Here is a 25,886-nt window from a genome sequence, read left to right as displayed (position 1 = left end):
GCAACAATGCTGGGAAAACTTCCTCGTAACAGAGAAGCGATCTCACCAGACCCCTCAAATCCCCTTGGTGTGGGATGGCTGCTAACTGCCCTGCTGCCCTGGCTGCTGGGCGCCAGGCAGGCGCTGCTCAGCCACAGCATTCTCGGGGCTTGGTCTGTCAGGGCTGCGACAGGACGGAGCCCACCTGGGCCTCCCGCATCCTTAAGACTCGCCTCAGCTCCCGCCTCAGCCAGGGGCTGGGAAACGAGCCAGGGCTCGCGTCGAGAAACCGAAATTCCTCCCTCTCCAACCACACAATCACACGCAACCGTTAGGAATGTCAGCCCTCTACCGAGGTTATCGGCCTAGCCACCAATCCACCACGGTAGCAACGCGCTACGGGGGTACACCGGCAGCTCCCAGTGAGCTCCCCACTCAGCTCCGCAGCCAACCCGCCCAGGGTGAAACCACGGTCACAAACCGCCCGCGGCGTGAGGCAGGGCGGCCCCTCAGGCCGCGCAGGCCCTGAGCGGCCCCGCCCAGCACCGGCCCCCCGCGCGGAGCCTGCTGGGACATGTAGTCCCCGCCGGGGGGGCTCCCGCGTCGGGAAGGAAGGGGCGCACTACAAGTCCCAGGGTGCCTTGCGCCGCCACCCAGGAGGAGCATGGTGCCCCGCGCGGTGGGCGGCATGGAGGGGCGCGTGGCAGAGGGGCTGCGCGGCGCCCTGGGCCCCTTCGGCTTCGAGGTGCACGCCTTCAAGGTACTGACGTCAGGCGGGCCTCGTCGTGACGTCACCCGCGGTGACGCCAAGCAGACGACGTCACCTTCCCCAGGGTTTGCGGGGGCGGGGTGGGGTGTGGCGGGGTGCGGTGGTGCCCGGAGGCGGCGGTGGCCCCCGCGGTGTCGGGACGAGGATAGCGGCGGTTTCGCCGCCGGGCTCCAGCCTCCAGTCCCGCCCGGGCCGCCCGCGCAGGCGGGACCTGCCCCGGCGTTCTTGGCGCGGCTGCCGGCAGGCGGCACTGCCGGCCCGGGCCTCGGCGGGCCCCGCTCCGTGCCGGAGGCGGAGCGCCGCGCGGGGCGGGCCCGGGCGCTGGAAGCCCGCCCGGTGAGGCCGGTCAAGGCTGTCACTGTCCGACCGAGCCACGCTGTCTGTTAAAGCCAGGAGAGGTAAATACAGACCCGTCCGGACCGACAGAGGGTAAAGGCCTTAAGCAGGCTTAAAATTTAACCTAACTGCAGAAACAGGGGCCTATTGAAGCGCAGACTGCCTCATCCTGCTGACACCCGGCTCTCCCCGTGCAGCTGGGGCAGCCCCTTCCACGGCCCCTGTATACACTCAGCTGCCCCCAGCGCTGCGGATTTCCTTCTTTGCTCACCCCAGAGGAAATCTGCAATGAATCAGTCTGCAACATCAAATATAAATCAAACCCGGCCTTCCCCTCCTCGGGGAATGTTGTATTTGTCACCCGAAATATTTGCATGCCCTGCTGTATTCTTGATCTGACAGAAAGTAACAGGGAATGAGGCACAGAGAAGTGAAATCTCCAGAATTTGGAGAAGAATTTAACGCTGCTTTCCCAAAACACAGCAGCAGGATCAGGGGCAGAACCCAGATCAAAAAGGCTACAGCTCCCAGAGAGAAACCTCGAGCGCTGTATCTCTTTTTAGATTTAATTCTCATGCAGCCGGCCCTGGTGCACTGGCTGACGTAAACTGGGAAATTAGCAACCCTTGGATTAAATTTCTTGTAACATCTTGATTCGGTATCCTAATCCTGAGTCACAAAATTGATTAAACTTTTATATCTTACTTTTGATGTAAGAATATAGACTTAGTTTTCATTCTGTGTTTCCATACGGGCAGGTATGGCTGCCACTGTCACCGATAAAGTCCCTTTCAGATTCATTTCACTGATACTTAGAGGTGAGCAGTGTTTTGTGTTTTCAGACAAAATATTAAAATTACATTAGTTGGCATGTTTCCCAACATTAGACCTGGTCTTTAAGGCATCCCAGGAGAGTGGGAGTTACCACGGCCTATAAAAAGGCTGATGTTATCATGCAATACGTGAGTAGTACAGGGTTTTGGCCGTTACCGCCTCCTGCCCGGCAGTTGCTGGTCTGAGCCCTGTGCCCCTGGTCACCTCTTCCTGCTGCCCTGGCTTGAGCCCTCGTTTCTGGTCCATGTTATATTACACATCCAGGCCCGGGAACAAGTATCAGAACGTGGCCGTGTATCACAATCCACACGCTAGAGCTGACGGTTCTGGGAGCTTCACATCCTTCATTTTCGCACATAAATATTTCCTGCTGAAGAAATAAACCTTGTCACATGAGCAAAACAGAAGTGCCGGTTTCTTTCTAGCTGAAGCCGAGGAAAAAAAAACAACTTGTAAAAGCTTTATCTCAACCAAAACACCCGATTTGCATTGGCAAGAGTGGTTGCTCATACTTGAGCCAAGCTGGATAAAGAGCAGTCTTGAAGTGAATGCAGTGGATGATTCTTATCTCTCACATCAAGGAGCAGCTTCCAGAAACTGTAAATCCCAGTATGCAAACCAGCTTGGTTTGAATGGAAGGCACTGGGCAGGCTGCCTATCTGGGTTGCAAATGAAGGTGGCTACACTTCTTTCCACTTTTTTAAATTCCTGCATGCCCACTAGCGTAAGAATGGTGTCCCTGTTTTAATGGAGATTTGTTTTTCTTTACCAAAGGTCGGATGGTACAATGCTATTCTCCAGCCAACCTTTCATCTCCCCTACCCAGATGACACACTGGCCTTCGTGGTCCTCAGCACGCCTTCAATGTTTGACAAAGCCCTTAAACCTTTTGTGAACAAAGAACGGTTAAAAATAATCAGGGATCCTGTGGATCAGTGTGTTTCTCATCATTTATCACGTGTGAAGGAGGTAAGAACCTGAAATACCAATTCCTTTTACTACTGAGGCATACAACCTGGTTGGCTGAGCAGTAGACAAAGCCCTCCAGGTTCCTGCCCGTGCTCTTTAGAAGGGTAAAGCATTATTCGTGATGGTAATTCTTACTAGGAGCATCAACAGGCTGTTGATCTGCTTCACTTGCGTATTCTGTCTCTCTGCCATCACAGCCTGTAGCTATACGGAGTGCTTACAGTCAGAGTTTGAAAACCCAAGGCCACAAGCCCCGCTGATAGATTTCAGTAGCAGAATGTGGAAATCTGCAGGCTTCACATGGGCCTGATTTGCCGGCATCCAGCACTTCTGTAGTGGCGAATCTTTTTCCATGAGTCTGGGCTGATGTTTTTTTATTTTCCCCAGAAATTCCCTGACCAGAAAGTGGATGTCATCTTTGATTATGAGATCCTGCCAAGCCGAAAGCCCAAGTTCTTGGCGCAGACAGCTGCCCATGTTGCTGGAGCGGCATATTACTACCAAAGGAAGGATGTGAAGCTTGATCCTTGGGGGAGAAAGGTGAGGCAAAACCACAATCTGGGAAAAACCACCAAACTGCAATCACCGAATTCTACAACTATTGTTTACTCGCTAGTTCTTCCTGCAGGAAAATACAAAGTCCAGATTACATATAGATACATAAAGTGTTTCAGACAGGAATCGGAAGCTCCCAACATTCTCTGGGATGGTAGAGAGATGCATACATGGAGAAAAATATCTTGATCTATTAGACCTACTTAGACAGGAGAATAAATTTCAATGTCAAAGAAGACCTGTTGCTTGGAGCATTATAAATAGAAAAAAAGAATTGCATTGGGGTTAATTTCAGTGTTAGATTTTCAAAAAGGGACCTCTCCCTGCATTACAGGGTCGCGTGTGTGGGCACAGGAGAATGGGAATTAAATGCAGTGCTTCAAGCCACATGTTCAGGAAAGAGCTTTCCTTTCTTCTCTGTATAGCATGCCAACAGAGGGCTAGGAGCGTTAGAAATTGCAAAAAAGCTTGATGCTTTGAACTCTTAACCGTTACTCGAGACCAAATGAGACATCCTAGATCCTTCTTTTTTTTTCTTCCAGAAGATCTATGGTGTATGTATCCATCCCAAGTATGGCGGTTGGTTTGCTATCCGGGGTCTCCTCGTGTTCCCAGATATTCAGGTACCGTTCCTGGAACAGTCTGCCCCTGTTGACTGTGTGAGCACCGAGGAAAAAAGAATTGAGTTGCTGGAGCAATTCAATTTCCACTGGCAGAACAGCCGCTACAGGGACATAATTGAAGTGAAGGAAAGGTATTCGGAGGAGCAAAAAGCCTACTTTGCCACTCCTCCAGCGGAGAGATTCAGACTGCTAGGGCTGACACAAGAAGCCCAGAGAAGCACATTTCATTGAGTAACACGACTCCACGAAAGGACAGAGGGTAAGCAAAGTGTAACTCCTCGGCACCTTCTTTTCCATGGTGCTGAGGGGGAAGGCGTGCTGATACAGGGATGGCAGATCCAAGCGGCATGTGCAGCGTCTCAATCCAACCAGCACTGCATCACAGCCCTTGTGGTTTGGAGGAAGGCGGGAGCAGCCCATTCTGTGCTGTTGCTGATTGGTGTGTCTTTTTGGGAGTCGGATAAGATGCCGATTAGCCTTTGGTTGGGAAAAGTTCAGACTCTGGCAACTGGAAAACACGTGCTGCTCATTAGAGAAGTCAGTTTTGTTCACAAGAATTTTCTTTACAAATGTTTTGGTTTTATTCTGTGTAAGAGTAAAAAAAGTTAATTTTCAGTGATTGTAGTCTGAAATATATTTTTTTCCTCTGAACTCAGGGCAGATATTTTTTAGATATATCCAGCATTTATTAGCCTGTGTTATAGCTTTCTCTAGGGAATAAATGTTCAGTCTTTTCAATCTTGCCTTCCTCAGGAAGAAAATTTGTCCTGTACTCCTTCACTTGCAGTGACGCTGGCTTAAATTAATTTAATTTAAAAATCTTTTTAATGTCTCCTTTCTTAGCATCCAAAATAAAATTCTCCAGAGATTGTTTCATTGAGCGGCGTGGTCCTGTACATGGAGCGGGAATGAGGAAAACAGCCAACAGCAGCCGCCTCCTTCAGGGTGGTTACGAAAGGGAAAGGGACAGCACAAAGGTCACCGCTGGAGTCTGCCCTGTTTCCTCTTCACTTGGGGTCAGCTTCTCAGAAAAAAACAGCGTCTGCAGGTCAATTTTAAGCACTTATCCATTGTATAGAGTTGCCAACTAAAATCTTCAGAAAGATGCTGAATAATGTCTATGTGAGTGGAGTTTTTCCTCATATTAAGGTAACTGACTGAAAAAGTAAATTCTCATGGCCTTTTTCTAAGGTAGATGAGGTTTCAATTTAGAATATTTTTCAGTGCCGTGCCAGCACACACCGCAACTTTACTACCATAGTTTCCTGTTGTGCTTTCCATATGCGGGAGATCGTAAAACTGCACGCACATAAAAACCATTACATGAAGCGTTGTCGCACGCACAAGCAAACGAGCAGAGAAAATAAAGGAAATATTCATGATGTTCATGTTACTTCTATTGCTGGATAAAACATCTTCATACAGAAACATAACATTTTTTTTTAGATAACTGTGTCCTGTTAGATTTGTTCAGAGCTTACAATGGCACTAGGAATCAGGAATTAGTTTTATCTTAGAGCACTTTGAGGCTCAGGCCTCATTAAATTAATATATTATAATAAATGAAAATAATACTTTTTGGTAGTTTTATTACTTGACTGCAATGCAATGCTGCAAATCACTAGGCACTTTCTCCCTTTCCTTGGAATCAACATGATGATGCAAAAACACTGACTTTGCAGAACTGAGCCCTTTCTTTTTATTTTGTGTTTTGATTCTTCATACCTTTTGGAGACCCAAATACTAAGGTTGCCCTCACAGTTAAGTCACAGCTTGATACAGTTTTTCATAGTCTATATACTAACTAAGCATAATCAAAACTCAGCATAACGAGTTTGTTTTCCTGTAAACAGAGTAGAGAGCATGTGATTGCTGGGTTAGTTCAGTGCATTTGCTGTTACAAAAAGTCTTTTGTTGCTTTCCATGCTTTGTTCACCACATCTGACTAAGGCAGACACCTGACTTATTGTGCGATAGTGGTATTGTGATTTTTAATTTAAGCAAAATAATGAAAATTGTTGAAATTCTGTTCTTTTGTTATAGAATTACTTCTGGTTGAAATGTTGATTGACCTTCCAGAACTTTCCAACTGAACTGTAATTTAACAGGGACTTGAGTTAATGGTTCATATTAGTAACATATAAAAAATACTGATTCTCTTAGAAGGATAAATAAAAAATGGAATCAGATTTATCTTTTTATGTTATAATTTAAAGTAAAATATTTGGCTATTTGGGGGTTGATTTCTTAGAAATATTTCATATTTTGTCTTAGTTCATTTATTAAACAGATTGCCATAGCCATTTCATTTCAATTTTTGTAATTTATTTCTTCACATGGTATTTTGGTAAATAAAATATACAAAGTTGTAAGTAACCATCAGTACTGAGTATTTTTATTTAAGCAATGCATTGATTAACTTGTGGAGAGCTAAAGATGTCAAAGTAAGTATCAGTCACCGTGGTTTTAACATACTGAAAATAGCGAGCTACCGGAGACACACAAAATCCATTATCTGAAAACACAAGAAAAATTTAGTTATCTTAGTAGAAGTTAGTAAACTATTATGGGATAACAAAAAAAAACAAAACATACAGCACATCATTAGTAAGTTTAATAAATGTTTATTTTTCCCAGGTCATTTCAGAGAGAGAATTTAAGCAAGCACATGGCAATCCCTTTCATTTTTTCCTCTGTTCTTGCTGTAACAAAAGTTGAAGGTGTCTGATACATAACTGATATTTGAGGAATTTTCGCTCAGTAACTTAAAAGTAATACCTGTAAGTACTGGAATTCTTATTTGTTAAAACATATTGGTGAATATGGAGTCACAGTAGGGGCAAATCTGTGTTCTTTCTGCTTCTGGCAATACAGTTGTGTCAGGCAGAATGGAGTACGAATATTTAATAATATATCTATTCCTGCTATAGTAACTTTGGAGTAAATTAAATTGGTCCTTACTGGCTTTCTCTTAGCCAGGTCACTGAGATTCACAGCGGCAGCTAGTGATTTTCTTTCCTTGCTGGTTGGAACATAATGGTCTTTGTCTTATAAAACTGAAGTTTGAAAACCTGTTTGACTTATCTCATCTCTTGGGACAAGACTAGACATGGTGAGGAAAAGATCATTCATGGATCCTGAGGCACTGTGAAGACATTCTTGGTTTTGACATTTGCAAATGTCAAACAAGTAATTGCAAATACTTGGATAGATTTACTAGTTCAAGTGTCACATTTTACATTTTTAGACAAGTAAGTTTTTCACTAAATCCTGATTTTTAAACATTTATTAAAGTATCTTTTTTTCCTCAATATAACCAGTAGGGTGGAGTATTCAAGAGCTGAACAGTAAAAAAAAAACAAAACCAAAAGCTACTTGAATTTGAATTTAGTTTTAGCAACAAGACATTCAGTACATTTTAAGCTAGTAAAATATTCTATGGAGAATTAACAAATTTGTAGTTTTCATGCATATAGCATTTACCATTCATCCTCTCCTTCAGTTAAACTTTCCTTTTTTTGACTCCATCACTAACCTTAAAAGAACTGAGATTTTTACTAAGATTAAAGATGTGACAGAAAATACTGATTAAATGCAAAGCACAATCTAATCTGGTGACAAGCAGCCATCAGGATTATTGCTCAGAAAGGGAAAACACTTGAGAAAACACTGTTGGTTGGGGTTCATTGTTTTGGGGGTTTTTTTGTACCAGTTAAATCAGTTACATTTCAGTAGTGCAAGACTAAGCACTAATGTTTATATGTGGTATGAAGTACAGTTTGGCAAACTTAATTCCTAATACTACCTTATTTCTGCTATAAAAAGGATGGCTTGTAACAGTCCTGTCTTCCTCTAAACTATGGAAGACTAATCATGGTTTGCTGTATAAACCAGTGCAGGTGTGTCAGACAAAAATAGCCAACTTCATGAGAGCTGTACACTCTCCGGGTTTTTTTTTGTTTGGGCTTGGGGTTTTTTTGGTTGGTTGTTTTTAATGGGGCAACATTGCCCTCCTCTGGGTCAAAAGCATATTTTTACTTATTCACTATAGTATATATGGTCTTCTCTTCATTTGTGACCAGCATTAATGGTGGTGTAGCTACTATTTAACATGGGTTAAATTACTGAAAATGCACAGTGACTTGAAGTTGATGAAAAAAAAAAATGAGTAAAAACTTCCATATTTCTGAAAGAAATGGCAGCTACTGATCAACACCGCTGTGATTATCAGCACTCCCTGTTCAGCTCTGTGTAAAAAGTACGTTTAAAAAGTTAGCTTTGAATACTGATTTAAGCAGCAACAGTTCCAAAATTCTTCCTCTAAGAGGAAGTGGGTTTTGACATTTATTGCAGTGGAGGGACAGCTGTACCTCTGCAGCCTTAACTTTCACAAATTCATGTACCAAAATGGACAGATGTATTCATGAGACTTTTTTGCTGTGAAGTTGGCTTCCTGTCATATCATATATCCTGTGACAGATCATCAATCATGTTTGCTTCAGAAACCCAACAGAGCACTTCCCTTCTAGGTTTTCAAGGAGGAAACAGAAAGAACCAAGGAACACAAATGTACTTTGCTTTTCTCTCTGCAACTGAAAAACAGATAGATGTTCACAATACTTAGAAAAACAGCACTTTAGACCAAAAAAAAGTTGTTGCTTTTTTTTTCCAATAACTTAACTATAATAATGGGAAGTATGGTGAAAAACTTAACAAAAAATTATCACAGAATGAGCAAGAAGATATTTTAATGGAATGTTTAAAATCACTCCAATAATATACCACAATCTTCAAAATGTGATTATATATAATGGCGACTTCCTGAAAAAATAAATTAACATAACTACCATTCATTAATATTATCTCTATAATAAATTTCTCATCTAATGTTATTTTTGTTGATGTTTGTACATAATTCAGTGAGCAAGCAAATTTATTTTTTAATAACTGCATGTTTTATTTTCCCAAAATACTTCCTAAAGGAAATTTTGAATAAGAATTCAATTTTTTTATGTCTTCAAAGTTCCTGGAAATCATCCATCTTTACACTAAGTTGTACTGTGGTTTTTTCCTCATGTAAAACAAAGCATGGGATAGGAGAATTCCTGTGAGTAAATTAAAGGAAGAGGTGGGGGAAATTTCTGGGTTCAAAAATATCTTACAGAATCTTAAATTTATGCAGAATAATTCCTTTTTCTATGAATGCATAAAACCTCTTATTCCTTACAAAGGAATTAGCTATTTTTAGGTTTTAAGTTCATGTCATTTTTTCCAGTATTGTTCTGACTAGTCTTCCTGAATCATTCACCGCTGCTTCAATCTGTTAACAGCCTCTTCTTCCAAAATATAAAAAAAACTACAGCAATAAGAATGAAAAAGAAATTCACCTTATTTTTGTTCAAAATTAATTAGGTTATATAAATTAATTTTAAATTACATTGTTTTATTAATTGTATATTAAAGATTTTTTTCTCTCTAGACAAAGGATGTTAATCTCATTTGTCAGTGCAGACACTTCAAAAATATATTGCTATAGAATATGGAACATAAACCTGCTGCACTCGCAGTTTCAGAGGACAGTGCAATCTTAAAGGCTTCTTATGTATTCATATAGATATGGTCAAGTGTCATCTTGCACAGAGACATTCTAACCAGACACATGTTCCATATGTACAATGATTTAAGTTTCAGGTGAAAGAGCCAAGTTTCACATTAAAGTCCAAACCTATCATCACTAGGTGTGGTGAGAAGAGCTTACCACAGGCATATCGTTGTGCAGGAACACGGCAAACAATTCACAGCATGGTGGCAACCTGTTCTCTGGCAGCTGCAGAAGTATATGCAGCACAGATTAACTGATTACACAGAGTCGTTCAATTTGCACAGGCTTTGGCCTGTAAAGCCATTCTGTAACATTATACTCCTATGTTCTGTGAGGTGCTTAAATTATACCAATGTTACAGGTGAAGGCACTGACTAGTGACCTGCTATAAACACAGATGTGTGCACAGCCAAAGTAAAATCAGTCCTGACTGTACATTAAAGGCAAATTAATGTTTTTTTTCTCTTCTAGTATTAAAAAATAGAAGCTAGTATATTAATGATTAAAAAGATTATTGCTATTTATTTCCTAGTTCATTGGGTTTTTGTATGTACCATTAATTTGTATCAAAAAAAGACAGTGACAACTTTAACACGCTTTCTGAATTGATACCCAAGTGCGCTCCATTCCTACTAGTACAGGCTGGACAGAGCTAACTACCCCGCGGGCTTCCCACCACTCCTCTGCACTTACTTCGTTTCACCTTTTGCAAAGTAGAACGATGACATTTCTGTTTTAAGTCCTCTATGCTTTACCTGTCTAGCAAGATACTTCAGAATATATATTTACACAGACAGTCATTTAATACTGAACATCAGACTCACTAAAAATTTCACAGAGGATACACATGATGTTTTTCAAACTATTAATATGATAAAACACATTATTTTAACATAATCTTGTCATGACTGTTTTTTTAATGTATAATATTACTAAGAAATATAGTCCTGGGGCTTTTGTAAACATACTTTCCAAACCAAAGTACATCATTTTGCAACACCTGTGAGCTGTAAACTACTTGCTTTTGTTCTTTGAACTCTATTGATTTGATGGACAATCCAAAAAAACATTAATCAAAGGCCTGATAAAAACGCCGGAGCACTCGTTAAGAAAATGGTACATTTTAAATTTAGTAACTTTTTAGAGCGCTTTTCAAAACCAGTGAGAAACTCATTTTGTAACAAAGTAAGTGCTAATTCTTTAAACATTACTAGGCAATTTTTTTCTTATAAACATCTAAAAATAAATACACAATCATTAATTTTGAAATAATATACTATAAAAGATGTACAAAATCTAGTAAATCTTAGGTTCTGTATGTCAAACATTGAAAGTCACATTCTGTGTATTCTAAGATAAGGTATAGAATTTAAGTATGATGCACTGTTTTGTATATACATACGAAAAAAAATCCTGTTGACGCTCTTACACAAATGCTATTCTCTTTGAAAACTTACAGATACCTATCATGAAAATAAGGGAGTAAATATTCTTAATTTTAGATAACATATGAAAAACACAACGCATAGAAGATTAATTTCCTTCCACGATTACTCAGTCTTCAATTAGATTGGACAAATCAAGACCTAAAGCCATTGTCTGTAACACTGAACAGGACCATCGCCATTTATTTTGAGGTCAAGATCACACCACCTGAGAGGTGATGTCTGGGCTACTTTATCACAGCTGTTAAAAGTTAAGTTTCAAAGACTGAAAAGAGTTTGCTCTTGTTAACCGTTGCATACAATTTTGAAATAATATTTAATTACATACCCTTTTAACAGTTTTACAGATCTCACCAAACAGATAAAATCCCATATATATTTATATAATTACATCTACTCTAGCTGCTTACCAGTGTAAACACATGGTGCTGTGTAGTTCAGCCCTCAAAGACAAGAATATAAATATATTAAAATATAGCAAGTTTCATTATCATCTTGTCAGTAGATGACTGCTCGTACATTTGTTTCTGTTGGCACTCTGCTTTTGAGAGGAATCATAAATTTCTGCAAAATCCATAAAGATACACGCAGGTATTTAAAGTAATCCAAATAATTTTGCAGGGTTTATCTTAAGACTGAAACTTCATATGCTTATAAAATATGTTCTTTTGCAAAGCGGCAAGCCAGTTATATAAACCCCAGTAATCATAGCAATCAACTACAAATAAAGAGAAATGGAAAAGAGACACAGTAACATGTATTTCAGTTTCCCTTCATCTGACTATTCAGAGTAAGATATTCTAAATAAATTAATGAATACAAGTTACCCAAACTAGGAAAAAAATAATGCAATCAGTCACACATTTAAAAAAAACCAAACATCACATTCAAGATTCTGTCCTTTCTGAATAGCATCTGCTGTATGCATCTCCAGGGAAAGTTGCACTAAGCAGTACAGGATACTGCAACAGCCATCAGTCTTGTCACCAAAACTAAGAAGTGCTGATGTGTTTTTACCTCACTGGGAAATATGGCACCCATTGATCATGACAGAATAACTGTAATGAAAATACAATAGGCATCTTGGTACATGAAAAATAATTTCTCAATAAATAAGGATTATCATTATTTGTATGTCATAAAAATTAGGATGTCATGATGCTAGGAGTGGGGTGTAAGCCCCAGAACACTTAATGGAAATTCCAAGTATCAATATTGAGTTTAAGCAATGAAATAAACCCAGACTCTTCTTGATTTGAAGTTTTGTGTATTACACATTCTGCGTTACACTCTTGGAAACATTAAAATGACAGCATGTCAAACATTCCTGTGAATGCCCCACATGGCTGAAGAACTGGAAAAAAAATTGTTTAATTGCATTAATTCTCACAGTCAACCATTTGGTGCAAACATATAATACAGCTCCTAACACACAGGTATTTTGCTTCTTGGATGTTTTGAATTTCCGCATTGTCATCATTCACCAGCCACGATGATGTTTAAATACATACCGTTAGTGGCGTCTCAGTGTAACAACTCCGAGTGGACAGCTGCAGACCAACTGTAACCAAAATGTTCTTCAGTCACAGAATTTTTTCTAAAATAGCAGCTACTTGAGTAGCTGTTGAGATTAACCACTTTTCAAAATAGGAAAATGAACGCGTGAACACAACTCTTACTATTGGGACACTGTAAAGGTGGGAGGTATTAAAAATATGTTGTAGAACAACATTAGGTATCACTAAAAGCAGAAGTGAACATAATTGTGTTAGCAGCGAGGGTGAACGTCAACAGCTAATAAAATTTTCCTGTCAGAACTTGTGTCTCCACATGACCAGTAGGCAAAGGAAATAAAATATCAAACGAAACACGTTATATCAGAGGCGCGGGCTGAATAAATTAAGACAATAGGTGTTTTTACGGGACAACCCTCCACCCAGATCTCCCACCGGGGGAACTCTGACCCGTCCTCTCCCCGCCGCCGCTCCCACGGCCCCTGAGGGAGGTGGCCCGGGGCAGGGGGGCGGGGCACCGCCCGCGCGCTCCCCACCGCAGCCAATCCCCGGCCGCCCCGCGCGCCCGCCGTTGGAAAAGCGCGGGCGGCGCGGCGGGTCGCGGGAGGGGAGGGCGAGGCTCGCCCGCGCCGCTGAGGGACTGCCGGGGCCGAGGCTTCCCCCTCAGGCAGGAGGGAGGACCGCCATCAGACCCCCCCTCTTCCCCAGAGGGCCTGGGATGGGCGCATGAAGGCTCCCTCTGCCTCTCGGGAGGGAGCTCCGCGACCAGAACGTGAGAGAAATCCTCTACCCCCTACAAGGTGGAGGCGAGAGAGTAAGTCTGTTCCTTTTAAACGCGTTGTTTACATTTGAACAATGAATGTACGTGAAGGATTTGAGAAAGGCCATAGTGAGGGTCATTAATTAAGTTGTTCATTAATGTAAAGGCCCTTGGTCTGGGCACAGAACAGACTTATTTGCCACGCTATCAGGACTTCACATAGCATTATATGACATAATGGCCCAGTCAGAACAGGTGCAACTTCACTTTTAAGAAGTCACTTTAGTCACATCATCAGGGTAGAGATGCCCATTCCACAGGGCTGGACCACACCAATATTGTGCCCTCCACAGAACTGCTGTAATCAATTTTGTGACATTCCAAGGCTAGTGTAGCTAGATACAGTTAAGGCAAGTTTTAAGTTACCCCTGACATAACTCCTTTTCATTTGCTAGGAAAGGAAGTTTGATAGACAGAGATAACTTGGTATTCAGCCATACTGCATTAGTATTCATTCACTTACATATATATACACACACGAGTACCACCCAGGATGTTAGCCTCATCTGTCATCTTGAAAAGAATAATTTAGATTTTAAATACCAAACAAAATGATCCAGCTAAGCATCACTTTCATGTATCTTCAGGAAGATTTGTGACACTTAAGCAAGACCCCAGGGATTACCTATTTTAGTTTTTACTGCAATATTTGCTCATAAGGCTTCTGTGAGAAGTCTGTTTTTTTCCAAACCGCACAAATTTACTATTCAAGGCATGCAACTTCCACTTCTGACTCATCTAAGTAGCCCTGGGCCTCAACTTTGTTATTGCTCATTTTAAGCAGGACAGAACTTGTCTACTAGTTGAGGAGCTGAAGCTAGATACAATGTCTTGGCCTTTAAGAGTTTAATCTTTACAGGTACATAAAGATCTGTGTTCAAACTCACTTATATTCCTAGGCTCCATACCCGAATTCTCAGCTCTTAAATTCAGGACTACATTGCAAGCCACTTTTAAGCATGAAGCTACACAGTTTAGTGCAACTTAAGGCCAGTCATGTGCTTTGCATTTTACAGTACGCGCATGATCATTTAGAATACAAAAATTACAGACAAGGCTGAGCACATCTGAGTAGATGATTTTCTAGTGCCACCCTTCTTTTGATCTTAGTCATATGACTACAAGCTAATGGATAACTGGCACATTCTCACTCCCATGTAGTGGGAGAGACTAGAGATGAATGCTGTATATCCAGGGAAGTTCACTTTCCAGAAAGCTCAGTCTTCCACTCCTGTATACAGTTTTCAACTGAATGTTGGATTCCTAGAAAGTTAGCATAAACAGTTAGTTTTGACCAAGAAATGAGGAGGTTTACACTGTGCATTAAAATATGCCTGGTCACGTTTATGCTTCATGCTCAGGGCACAGTAGGTAGCACTGCTTAAGTCTGACAGACTAATATCAAACCATGTTCCTCTACCTGTACTCTTCATGACTTTGCAGTAGTAAAGTACTCTGTAGTAGCAACATGAAAACTGCTAATATCTCCACTCTAATGGAGCTGTAGAAGGCCTTTAGGAATTGAGTTGTCTACAGCAGACTGAGCTTTCAGAAGAGCATTGCTCTTTCAGCTCTCCTGATGACTACAATATAAGAACAGTAGACAGCATGCTCTTTCCACAAGTTTATTTAATAGAGTTACAAAAGGATACAACTGCTCTATATGCAACACATGGCTAACCACATACACTGCATTGTCACTAAAGTCAACAGGGCTTGATGTACAGATACTGATCATTAGGATTTTCTATGAAGGTACTGTCAACAGGACAAACTTTCCTTCAAGTAAAAAAAGTTACTGTTTATACCTATAGCATGATCCCTTGACTCAGATGCAATGACTTAGTCAAAGTTCAGTAACTGATGCTTGCTCTTTATGTAAGGCATACTAGTTTCTACTCAGACTGAAAGTTTATTTCTGCTTGGCAAAATACTCTTTACTCTTCTGAACATCAGGCTTGATTGTGTCACTGCCAGGCTTCCAGCCAGCTGGGCACACTGAAATGATAAGAATGTTTAAGTCTTACCAGCTGCTCCTGCAGAACATGTTTTAAAGCAACATTAAAACAAACTAGGAACTCAAAACTTGTATGCATCTTTGCAAGATACAGAAGGTGCATTATTCCATATGGCATTACATTCATTTTATTTTACTCATTTCCATTTGATCACTAGGTAGCAGCACCCAGAGAACCATGTGTTTGCCCATGGAACAGTGGGCCCTTTACACATGCATCCCTCCCCAACCCCCTTCAAAGTTTCATAGCAGCTTGACAGCAAGGCTAACACCAACACCAGCAGCCCGAGTCAGAAGGCTTTCTAACTATTACAGTACCATCTCTCCTTGGATCCAGTCAAGTCTATATTCTCCTTATCTTGAATCAACCCTAGTCCCATTCTCTAGTTTAATCAGGAGGGAGAAGGAAGAGTTAAACTGTCTCTAGTTCTCCTATATGGCTATCAAAAGGCCACCAAAATGCCAAAATTGCATGGTCTCAAAAGTGCAGTGACTCCTGAGCAGCATTTTTTGGACACAGCCTTCCTTGTATACAGCCATGCAAGGTTTAATGTGCACTCCACACAAGACTGGAAATTTTAACTACAGTATTCTCAGCTTCTGAGTGTTGCTACACACCTTATTCTGATCTATTCTGGTTTAGATGAGACTGCGGTCCTAGTTCTGGAGCAAAAGCTACTCCAGGGCTTAGTAAACCCCAAGAGGCTTCATTTGTAAGACATGTGACTGGTCCGTCATCAACTATGAGGGACATCTCCTCAGCTGACAAGAGGATGGCATACTAGTTCAGCAACATTGACTCTTCAGGCTACAGCACAGCCACAATAGCAGCTTGGTTTAATAAAATCTGCCATTGATTTACCAGTTCTGAAGCAAGTTAAGTATGACCAGCAGCAACATCTGTCATTAGCTAATTTAATCACAGCTGAAGACTAGTAACACATACAGTAATTTCAAGTTTCATAACCTGGTTCAAACCTCTCATCTGCAGTGCTTTTTTGGTAGCTCCTGCAGAAGAGCTTCCACCCTCAAACACTTCATATCACTCTTGAACTATGGGCACAAAGACACACACATCCCATTTCCCCTCACTACATATGGCCTCACTACACATGGACACAGATCAGCAGGCTTTCTAGAAGTGTAACTGCTTAAAATGTAGCAGTAGCACCAATGGTCTCAGCCTACCAGATCTAGGAGCAGAGTCTAAATTATGCTTGCCCTTGCAGACTAACTGATTACACATTCTTTTTGTCTCAAGTATTTTGTGTGTCTAATTGAAAGTGGTGTATGCTTGGCAAGGCATCCAGCACCAAATTTTGTTTATGTGATATTTCAACACTAGCAAGTATTTAATGGACCATTACCTGAAATAAGATAAATACAGTACTATGGTGTCCTTCAACACGCAGCTTTACACAACCAGATGCATTTCAAGAGGCACAGTTACTGTGCCCAGATCTATAGATGTACTTAGTACCTTCCGGTAAACCTTGATTTAACCTGCCTAGTTTATACTGTTCTCTAGGGAAACATTTAAGATCAGAAAGAGGAAGAACCCTTACCTTCTCCATGTTTGTCTGTAAACTGGAAGGCCTGGACAAGTCTGAGGGTTTCATCAACAGAACGGCCAACAGGAAGATCATTGATTGTTATCTGCCTCAAGATCCCCTTCTCATCAATTATGAACAGACCCCTAAAATAAAAATAAAAAAAACAGCCCTCAAGTTAAATCCAGCTTTTGAAAGACAGATTAGACTGGAGTGAGTTTCAAAACCCAAGTTGAATATTCTATTATGGCAATAAATCATGTCATCTAGTATTACTGACCTCTTCCCAAAGCCAAATACCTTTGGTGTATGCATAGCACTGAAACATTAGTAGTTAAAAATCTTAAGAGGCAAGTCAAAACACTAATGCAGGAAAGCAAAGCAACACTTCCTATTTAAGGAAGATACCTCTGGAAAAAAAATGGAAGAGAAACCTAAGGAAAGGCACTCTTACATTTAAAGAAAAACTACACACAATGTTCTCAAGGAAAAAAAAAAAACACACACAACCTAGCAATGGCTCAGTTAGTCTTCCAAAGTCCCATTAAGAGTTCACAGAAGTTTAGCCCCCTCAGCAACTTGAACTCTGAACAGGTGACTAAACGATAAGGCTTGGGTTTTAATTAATCTGTACTTTAATCACTAGATTAAACACCTGTAATCACTTTCATGACTATGTAGGTCTCATTACCAGTATTCACAGAAGCTCACCTGCATGAGACTCCTGCACTGTGCAGATAAGTAATTAAAGGGAAGCAGCAGGCATTGATCTTGCTTACCAAAACCATGAGAAGTCTAAACACTAAGCAGAACGAAGTAGCATCTCCCCTTGTAGGGGTGTTTGATAGCTTGAAGCAGTTTACATTTAGAATAGTAATAGTTTCAACTTGTGGCAGGTGTTCGAGTATATGCAAGCTCTGTGTTCATCTGACATGCTCCATGTATTGCAACATAAGACTTTAACAGCAAGTTTACTTTCTTGCATATGGTCTTATGCATATACGTACCTGTATGCAATACCTTGGTCCTCTTTAAGTACTCCATATTCTTTGGCAATGACACGTTTTGTGTCAGAAATCAATGGGATTTTCATAGTACCCAAACCACCCTGTTTCTTAGGAGTGTTGATCCTAAAAGAAGGAAGTTTAATATTAAAAATATAGACAGTTCATAATAAAAGTATATGGTAGAACAGAAGCTGATCCTTTCTGCCATATCATACTCTCTGCCAATGAGACAAGATGAGAACGGAACAGTATGCTCAGTTCTGTTCAGAAGCATCTAGCCCTACCAGTACTTCCCAAGTGCCTTTATTTGATACTCCAGTAGGAAAGTTAGAATATTCTCAGGATTCAGTTCTTGCAATAACTGAGGCCAGGCAGAATATTCTGGTAGGTTAAAAGGCTGATTCTTACCAGGCAAGGTGACAGAAGTGAGAATCAACAGAAGCTCCAATCACTTCACAGTTGATTTTCTTGAATTCATCAGCTCTGTCACTGTATGCAATGATTTCAGTTGGACAGACAAAAGTGAAGTCCAGTGGGTAGAAGAAGAACACAACATATTTTCCTAGAAGGGCAGTAAAACTAGTTAATCTCTTGTACCTTTATAAGAGCTGTCATATTCAATATCAACCACTCAAACAGTGATAGAGAAAGGGCTTGATACACTACCTTTAAGGATTAAATGGCAAACTACTCATGCCTCTATTTTAAGATTTGCTGTATAGGTGGGAAGCCCATAAAGCACCTAGGGGATTTACACTTCAGCCAAATGCCATTTGCAACGCTCTTGAAGGCTACTCTACTGCTAGTAACTCAGAATCCTACTCAACTGAAGTCTCCAGAACCAGACTGTCAAATTTGACAGGGAATGCCCATCTCCTGGGCCTACTCCCATAGGCCTGCCCAGAGTACAACTAGCACTAGAAGACCCTGCGGCTGACTAGTAACAGAGTGCAGAAGAGCCACACGTCTGAGTCTGAAAGGCTACAACCCACGGAGACATTTTAATTTGAGTAGGTGATTAGCCTATGCCTATTCACCACCCTCACGCAGCCTGAGGGCTGCGGCTTCCAGTTCAAAATCTCTTTCTAAAGCCACCCACATTAGTACTTGAACACTTCAGGCTTTCCCTTTGATTTTAGTAAGCTTTTTTAGCAAGGCAAACATTTTACTAGTGCTCTAGAGAAAGGCACTTCGTTGGTTAAAGAATATACTTTCCATTGACAGAAAACCTACAAGAGAAGACTGCTATTTCACACAGTGCTTTGGAGATGTTATATCAGTCTCATAGTATGATAGACAGGACAAGTAAGCCTGGTCCAAGATAACAGTTTAGAGAAGTTTTATGCTAATTAGCAACAATTATCATAGCTGGGATATGCAGCCATGCTGCTGACAGCTTCCCAAGCATACTCCAGTCACCACTGAGAACCACTGCACAAGTTGTATACTTCAGTCTACTGCCAAGTGGTCACTACTACTTCAAAACCAAAAATCAAGATGTATCCTTAGATGCCCTCCACTCCTGCATATGGCTAGATTATATCTGCATAATTAGAGAATCACATAATCTTACCTTTATAGTCAGAGAGTTTGATGTCTTTGAATTGCCCATCTGGCATTACAGCCGTGGCAGTAAAGTCAGGGGCTGGTTTTCCAATGAAAGCATTTCCTGAAGACATCTTGATTTAATCTAGATAAGAGTTAACAACAATACAATTTAGATAATAGTACATAGTACATTTGCACCCAGAAGTAAGCATTTATTCAAAGCATCTTATCAGATCTTGGTCTTGCAACACAAGGGTTAAGAGTGAAATTAGTTTTAGTTTTGTCACATGGGTAGTTCAGTCAAAACACTAGCATTTTTCCCCCTAAAACAATACAGTAAGATGCAGTTCAATAATCACAGCCTAGATATGCAGACAAAGCCACTACATAGATTACTAGCACTTCAAGATCTATGGCTCATTAGCCTCCTAATGATACAATAATAGTTATCTTTGACCAGCAACAGCTCATCACCTTCTAGAATTTTATCAGTATTCAGTAAGTCTTCCAGTTCCCCTAGGTGAATGAGTTAGAAAGTATGGGGTTTAGAATTTTTGATGAGGAGACTCTTGTTCAAGTTTACAATGGAATTTAAGCCCTCAAAACTTTATCTCCCTGTTGATTCCAGAAGAAAAGAACTTTTGTTGATCTCCAGATAACAGCGCTCTGCGTAACTGCACTTTAGCCTTTCAAACAATTAAACCTTGTTTTATTCGCAACTAGAAAGACTCATGGTCTACATGTGAATCACATTCAATGTCAGCAATTAAAATCTCAAAGTCTTAAACCTGTACAGCTAGGTCATTTCCACTGCAAGTCTACAGAACAAGAGTAAGAGGGTATACAAGGACAAGAAACTCCACTTCTGGCTGCCTGCCCTAGAAGCCAGTCATTTGTAATACACCCTGTGCAGTATTTTTTGCTCAGTCTGGGAATGCAGTACATCACTTTAGAATTCCCGTTGCTTCCAGAGCATAATCTTTTAAACAGGTAACTTTATGAACCTCCTTTCTTCAACTCAGTCTTCTTAAAAGTAAATTCACTTAAGTCATTCTATACTACAAGCACTGGCTGCCTTGGAGATAAAAAGACTTCTGAAAGGTTAGCATGAGTCTCATGTTGCCAAGGAAAGTTGAGATTCAAGGATTATTCCAAGTCCTGCCTACAAGGCACTAAGTCAATTCTAAAAAAGGTTGAGAGCATCTCATTTCTTGGCTCCTCCCCCCTTGCCAGACACTTCCTGGAGGACTAGCCCCTAATTCATAAGCATTTATCTTTCGATCCAAGTTTAAATTTATCAGTTTAGAATCTTCTCAGTACAAGTTTTACCTTTGAAAGTTTCTCTTACATACCCTGACAGTATGTAGACAGTAACCATCTACCTCTCAGTTTTCATTTTGAGAAGTGTCAGACTGTACAGTGCTTTTTAAATGCCTTTTGCGACAGAGCTCTTTATCCCCACATTCATCCAACAGTTTAGCCTTCAACTGCCACAGACTGGGAGTGAGTCTTATGAATGAACTGATTCTATGAACGAATGTGGCCAGAACTACAGAGTATTCTTAGGACTGCACTGAAACGGTCTAGTAGGAAGACATCAATCATCCCTCTGCCAAGCATCACATGTAGCCACGAATGCAGGTGCAATTCTGAAGCTGCAGTTCTCTAGGAGGGACGGGGGGGCGGGAACAGCCATTGCACAGTATTTATTTATTTGAGATGCCTCCAACTAGTGAGTTTTACCTCCTAAGCAATATCTGTTTTGTCTGGAGTGCATGACCCCACATTTTGTCACTGAGCTACATTCTCTTCCATTACTCAAGCTCAAGGTCATGCTTTTGCTCAGTGCTATGCCAGTCCTCCTATATTTATTCCATCAGCAGTCCCTGGAGTATTTTACTAGGTATTCAATGTCAAATAAAAGCTGTCAAACCACTCTTTGATATTTCCCCTTTTTAAACTATAAGTTATTGCCCCCTTTTTAGTCAACATGAAGATCTGCAATGCTGGCAGGAGATTTAGTTGCCTTGTACTGCGAAAGAACCATCTGCTTTCCTTGGAGCACCTACTGGGACCTACCAACATTTCTGCTTTTCTGTGCAGGGTTCCCATGTGTTCTCACATGCTCTGGTTGGATTTTTAGCCGCAGCATTTCCTAACCCACAGAGCAACAGACCACAGGCTCAGTATGTTATTTCCTTTCATTCTCGAGGAAAGGAGAATGGACGCTGCAAATCAAGTACACCTGAAGCAGGTCAGAGTATCTTTCTGTTGCTCACAGCCGCACACGGCTTCAATTATCTTCACGCTGCAATTATAATAAGCCAGGCCTGCGCTTTTAATTAGTAATTCATACCTTTAGGATATACTGAACAAGAGCGAAAGGCCGTTTCAGAACACACCGTCAGCCTTCCACTCTGCTACCTTCAGACCGTCGCAAAAACGCGGTTGAGCTGCTGAGCTGCGGTCGGCGAAGAGCCACACGCCCCCTCGGTTCGACCGCGCCGCCGCCGGGCTCACACCGACCGCGGAACTCGCTTCCCTGAGACAGCGAAGACCAAAGCATCCCCCCCCGCAGCGACAGGGGCCGCCCGCCCCTACCCCCCAAGGTGAATATAGAACTCTTTTTTTTATTAAGATTCGGAAGCGGGAGTCCGCCCCGCCTTGATCCGAAGCCTCCAGCCCAGCCGGGCGAGGCCGCTCCGCTCCCGGCATGGCCGCGCTCCCCCCTCTCCGCCCCGGAGATCCCCCCCGCGGCTCCTCCCCGAGCAGCACAACGGGGAGAGCTGATAAAGGCCGGGACGTAGGAAAGGGTTATCTGCCCCCCACATAAAGAGAGGGGGAAAATAAGCGAGGGAAGGAAACAGCAGATGCGGAGAGGAATGCGGAGAGCAAGAGCTCGCCCTGCACGCTTTGCTCAAGACCCCATCTGCGCAGCGGGGGCGGGGAGAAGAAAAAAAAAAAAGCGAACAAAAAAAATTAAGAAAAAACGCACGAACGAAAGCAATGTGCAAAACCCCAAATGAACACTGCCCTGCGGCAAGCATTCTGCCCTGCGGCAAGCTCGCTCTCTTTTCTCTCCCCCTCCCCCCGCACTTACGCAAAGAGCCGAACCCCCCGTACGCTCCAACGCCGCAAGAAGGCACACACTGCAGCAGCCCCCCCCCGCACCGGCCCCTTTATACCCGCCCCGGTCTCGCGAGGAGACGGGCTCCGCCGCCGCGGAAGGGGGGGGGCCGCTGCCGCCACCGCCTCCGCCGCCCCTCCCTGCCCTGCCCGCCCCTGCAAGGGCAGCATGACTTGGCGGATTTGCAGCTATCCCTCGTCGATAGCGGGCTGTCACCGCCTTTATCTGAACGGGGACACGGCCCCGGGCTGTTGAAAGAAGCAAAAAGAATTTGAATAAATGGAGATAATTCTCTGGAGAGTGTTCGGGGAGGTGCCGTGGAAATATCCAGTGTAATGGTTGTAAACGATTAATGGGAAGACGACTCAGAGGCTTACTGGAAGAATAAATTACCTTTTCAATGCCTTCCTATAAGAAAGCTATAATAATTATAAGTCGTGGAGGAGACGGAGAATACACAGGATTTCGAGGGAAAATAAGAGATGACTGGCATGTCGTTTAGGTGAACGGGAGTTAGCCATTTACTTCATTATCAATAAAATCTGACCTTATTAACGAAGCAATAAGCATTCACGGTGTTATATAGGTCTGGGGTCAAATCTTTATCCTCTTGCTCTGTATTATCAACTGGCTCTTCAACCTGGTACTAATTCCCAAGGTTTTCATTGATTCTTCTCCATCAATGGGAAGACTGATCCAACTCATGCAAGTCAGCAAAAAATCTGAAAACTAAATTAAGTCTAATCTCTGAGTTTCGGGGGTAGGATGGAAACTCTTGGAAGACACAATATTCACTTCAGGGAGTTTTGACTCATTCCCAGAGTGAAGCTACTCTGAGGGATATTGAGCCTGAGTGGATCTTTATAAGCATCGTGTTTGGATTCAAGACTGAATTGAAGCAGTTCGGTACTTTTTGAGGACCAAACCCTGAATTTAAACATAAAAGTTTTATCAAATAATGAATACCAAAGGCCATTAAGGACATATTACAAAACTGCTTGCTCTAGTCAAAAGTGTTTATCACCAATGTGTTCACCAACTGATTTTTGCTCTTCTGTTTTGCAGTTTAGAGTCGTGTTTCTTACACCTTTTAAAACCTGATTATAAATGGTAACAAGGAGAAAACAACAAAGGAGTAACAAACTTTAAATGTTTGCAGTCTACATCACTGTGTAGTGTTGCTGGGTGACCATATCCGTGTGGTGATTCACCCAAGAGACGACTGGTTTCGGTACCAGATGAAATTACTCCTTAAATAATGAAAGCAAAATAATGCGTGTATGTACTCAGAAAAAAAATTGCACTCACCTTAATGCAAATAATTTATCTACTGCTGTTTCTGTTGTTATAGCATGCTTAATCTTTTGCAGAAAGAAGTTTGTTACTTTCCTAACATCAATGTTGTTACAATAATTGAGGTCTATGAATTGAGACATGTACACACCTACCTATCAACTCAGGCCATTAACCCCTGAAAAGTCAAGTAGTCCTAATTTAAATATCTAGAACAATGTAGTCTTACTGCAACTCTAGCATGCTTGCCAATGGACAAAGCAGTAATGACTTTCTCATAGTTTCAGACTCCATTAATGCTCGTTATGCTCATTTCTCACTTTCAGATGCATAATATACCCATTTTGCATAGCTACCGCAATGCAGTTTGTTCCAGGTTTGTGCCCTAAGCACTGCATTTCCATTCATATGTCCATGGCCTCATTATTTTTGATTAGTTTCTGAGCTAGTCTTTCTAAACATCAGTTTCTGGAGGTTTTGGAGTGATAAATTTTCAGGGCCACTCCTTGTTCAGTGAGCAGATGGGTTTCTGTAACCTTTTTCAATCTTTAGATGTAAGATGCTACTTAGATAAATAAAAAAATTAAATTCTCAAAGAGAGACAGGGCATGTCTACCCAAGTGAGTGCTGGAAGGACAGACTCCTCTCCACACCTTGCTTTTCCATACTCTGTTCTTCACCCAGCAGATTAGCTGTGGTGTAGTGTTCTGCTAAAATAGCTGCCAGACAGGATCAGCTTGTACCTGATCAGCATGGAGCACCAGAATCCCCGGTGTAGGCCTCTCCGCACCCATCCATACAGCTATGGCCACAATACATAGTTTATGTATTAACAAAGAGCAGCTGGCTGGCCCTGCAGTGCCGGAGCACTGGAACTACCCAGAGATTCCCAAATGGGTAACCACGCCAGATTTTACACATATCATTTTGATCACAAGTATCTCCCATGTATCTTGGTAGGGAATGTGTCCCTGATGTGAAAAACAAAACCCCTGCTGTGTGTAAAAACAAAGGCAAAGAAATGGGTTCGATTTCAGAACACTAGCATGCATTTGGGTTTCTGTACATGTTGTTGGAAGAGAATTTGAGGATTTTATGTAAGTGTATGCAGGACTTCTAGAATAAGATGAACTTAGTTGGAACAGCAGTGTGAACTGGGCTTGGGCAATGCTGGGCACATCAGTTCTGCGGCAGAGCTGATCCATTGGACTAGATGAACTCCAGAGGTCCCTTCCAACCCCTATCATGTGTGCCCTCTAAAGCCAGCACGTTAGGACATCATCGTACATATTTTGTAGAGCTGATCACTGCACATGCAGAAAGCCCACTGAATCCTGAACATACCGAACTTACTGTGTACACATGGTACCATCAGGGGCACATTCAGAGTAAAATCCTGGCCGTGTGGGGACATTTTAGTATAATATACGCAGAAAGTCAACTGAAAAGCCAACAACTGACATGTTCCCAAGCCGTGGGGCATTTATGCACAAGCAGCTGGTGGTGCACAATAGTTTTAATGAAAACAATTACATATAATTAAATATACAATGCACATAGTTGTTTTCCTTGTTTTGCTCAAGTGAAGATGGTATTTCTAGGTCAAAATGTCTTGCATTACCTTTTCCTTCTCTACACATCCTTTTTTTTTAATTAACAAACTGTACGTTTGGATAATCACTGCCTTTTGATGACAAAATGTTTTAATCTTCCTTGCCTTTTCTCTTTTACTCCCTATTACATTATCAGAGGCTGAGGTTTGTTAAAGTTTTCATATGTGGTATTAATATAATTCAAGCTTCTGTTATTGCATTAAGACTGTGGATTTTCAAATGGATTTGTGATTGACAGGGTCTCCGTAAAAAAATAAATCAAACACAGCAGTGATTCCTCTCCCT

The 25,886-nt window shown here is 41.6% G+C and overlaps 2 protein-coding genes across 3 annotated transcripts; one reads left to right on the top strand and one right to left on the bottom strand.

The window, feature by feature from the left end:
* The first annotated feature begins 628 nt into the window (after positions 1-628).
* Positions 629-6,413, top strand: MMACHC (metabolism of cobalamin associated C). 2 transcript variants are annotated; one of them, XM_063345065.1, is made up of 5 exons: positions 629-739; positions 2,693-2,887; positions 3,275-3,427; positions 3,988-4,324; positions 4,909-6,413. In XM_063345065.1, exons 1-4 carry the CDS (start codon positions 644-646, stop codon positions 4,294-4,296), a joined length of 753 nt encoding a protein of 250 aa, XP_063201135.1. In that variant the 5' UTR covers positions 629-643; the 3' UTR covers positions 4,297-4,324; positions 4,909-6,413. The 2 variants fall into 2 exon arrangements, with proteins under 2 accessions (XP_063201135.1, XP_063201134.1); XM_063345064.1 differs by having other exon boundaries at positions 3,985-4,324; positions 4,909-6,412.
* Positions 6,414-15,055: 8,642 nt separating this feature from the next.
* PRDX1 (peroxiredoxin 1) lies at positions 15,056-22,822 on the bottom strand. Its single transcript, XM_063344321.1, has 6 exons — positions 22,669-22,822; positions 19,594-19,710; positions 18,429-18,582; positions 18,021-18,143; positions 17,029-17,159; positions 15,056-15,444 (listed from the first exon to the last, which is right to left on the bottom strand). Exons 2-6 carry the CDS (start codon positions 19,697-19,699, stop codon positions 15,359-15,361), a joined length of 600 nt encoding a protein of 199 aa, XP_063200391.1. The 5' UTR covers positions 19,700-19,710; positions 22,669-22,822; the 3' UTR covers positions 15,056-15,358.
* Positions 22,823-25,886: the final 3,064 nt, after the last annotated feature.

Source organism: Chroicocephalus ridibundus, chromosome 8 (assembly GCF_963924245.1).
Source record: "Chroicocephalus ridibundus chromosome 8, bChrRid1.1, whole genome shotgun sequence".
Classification (NCBI taxonomy): Eukaryota; Metazoa; Chordata; class Aves; order Charadriiformes; family Laridae; genus Chroicocephalus; species Chroicocephalus ridibundus.
The sequence above is the reverse complement of the archived record's forward strand: the minus strand, read 5'-3'. Positions and strand labels throughout refer to the sequence as shown.

What these genes read in the sequence shown, in the direction of transcription:
- PRDX1 (XM_063344321.1), bottom strand. Translation starts at nt 19,699, where the DNA reads ATGTCTTCAGGAAATGCTTTCATTGGAAAACCAGCCCCTGACTTTACT. An exon ending in CAAACTCTCTGACTATAAAG is followed by an intron (nt 18,583 to 19,593) that starts GTAAGATTATGT and finishes CTGCCCTTCTAG; the next exon opens with GAAAATATGTTGTGTTCTTC. An exon ending in CACTTCTGTCACCTTGCCTG is followed by an intron (nt 18,144 to 18,428) that starts GTAAGAATCAGC and finishes TCCTTCTTTTAG; the next exon opens with GATCAACACTCCTAAGAAAC.
- MMACHC (XM_063345064.1), top strand. Translation starts at nt 644, where the DNA reads ATGGTGCCCCGCGCGGTGGGCGGCATGGAGGGGCGCGTGGCAGAGGGG. An exon ending in ATTTATCACGTGTGAAGGAG is followed by an intron (nt 2,888 to 3,274) that starts GTAAGAACCTGA and finishes TATTTTCCCCAG; the next exon opens with AAATTCCCTGACCAGAAAGT. An exon ending in TTGATCCTTGGGGGAGAAAG is followed by an intron (nt 3,428 to 3,984) that starts GTGAGGCAAAAC and finishes TTTTTCTTCCAG; the next exon opens with AAGATCTATGGTGTATGTAT.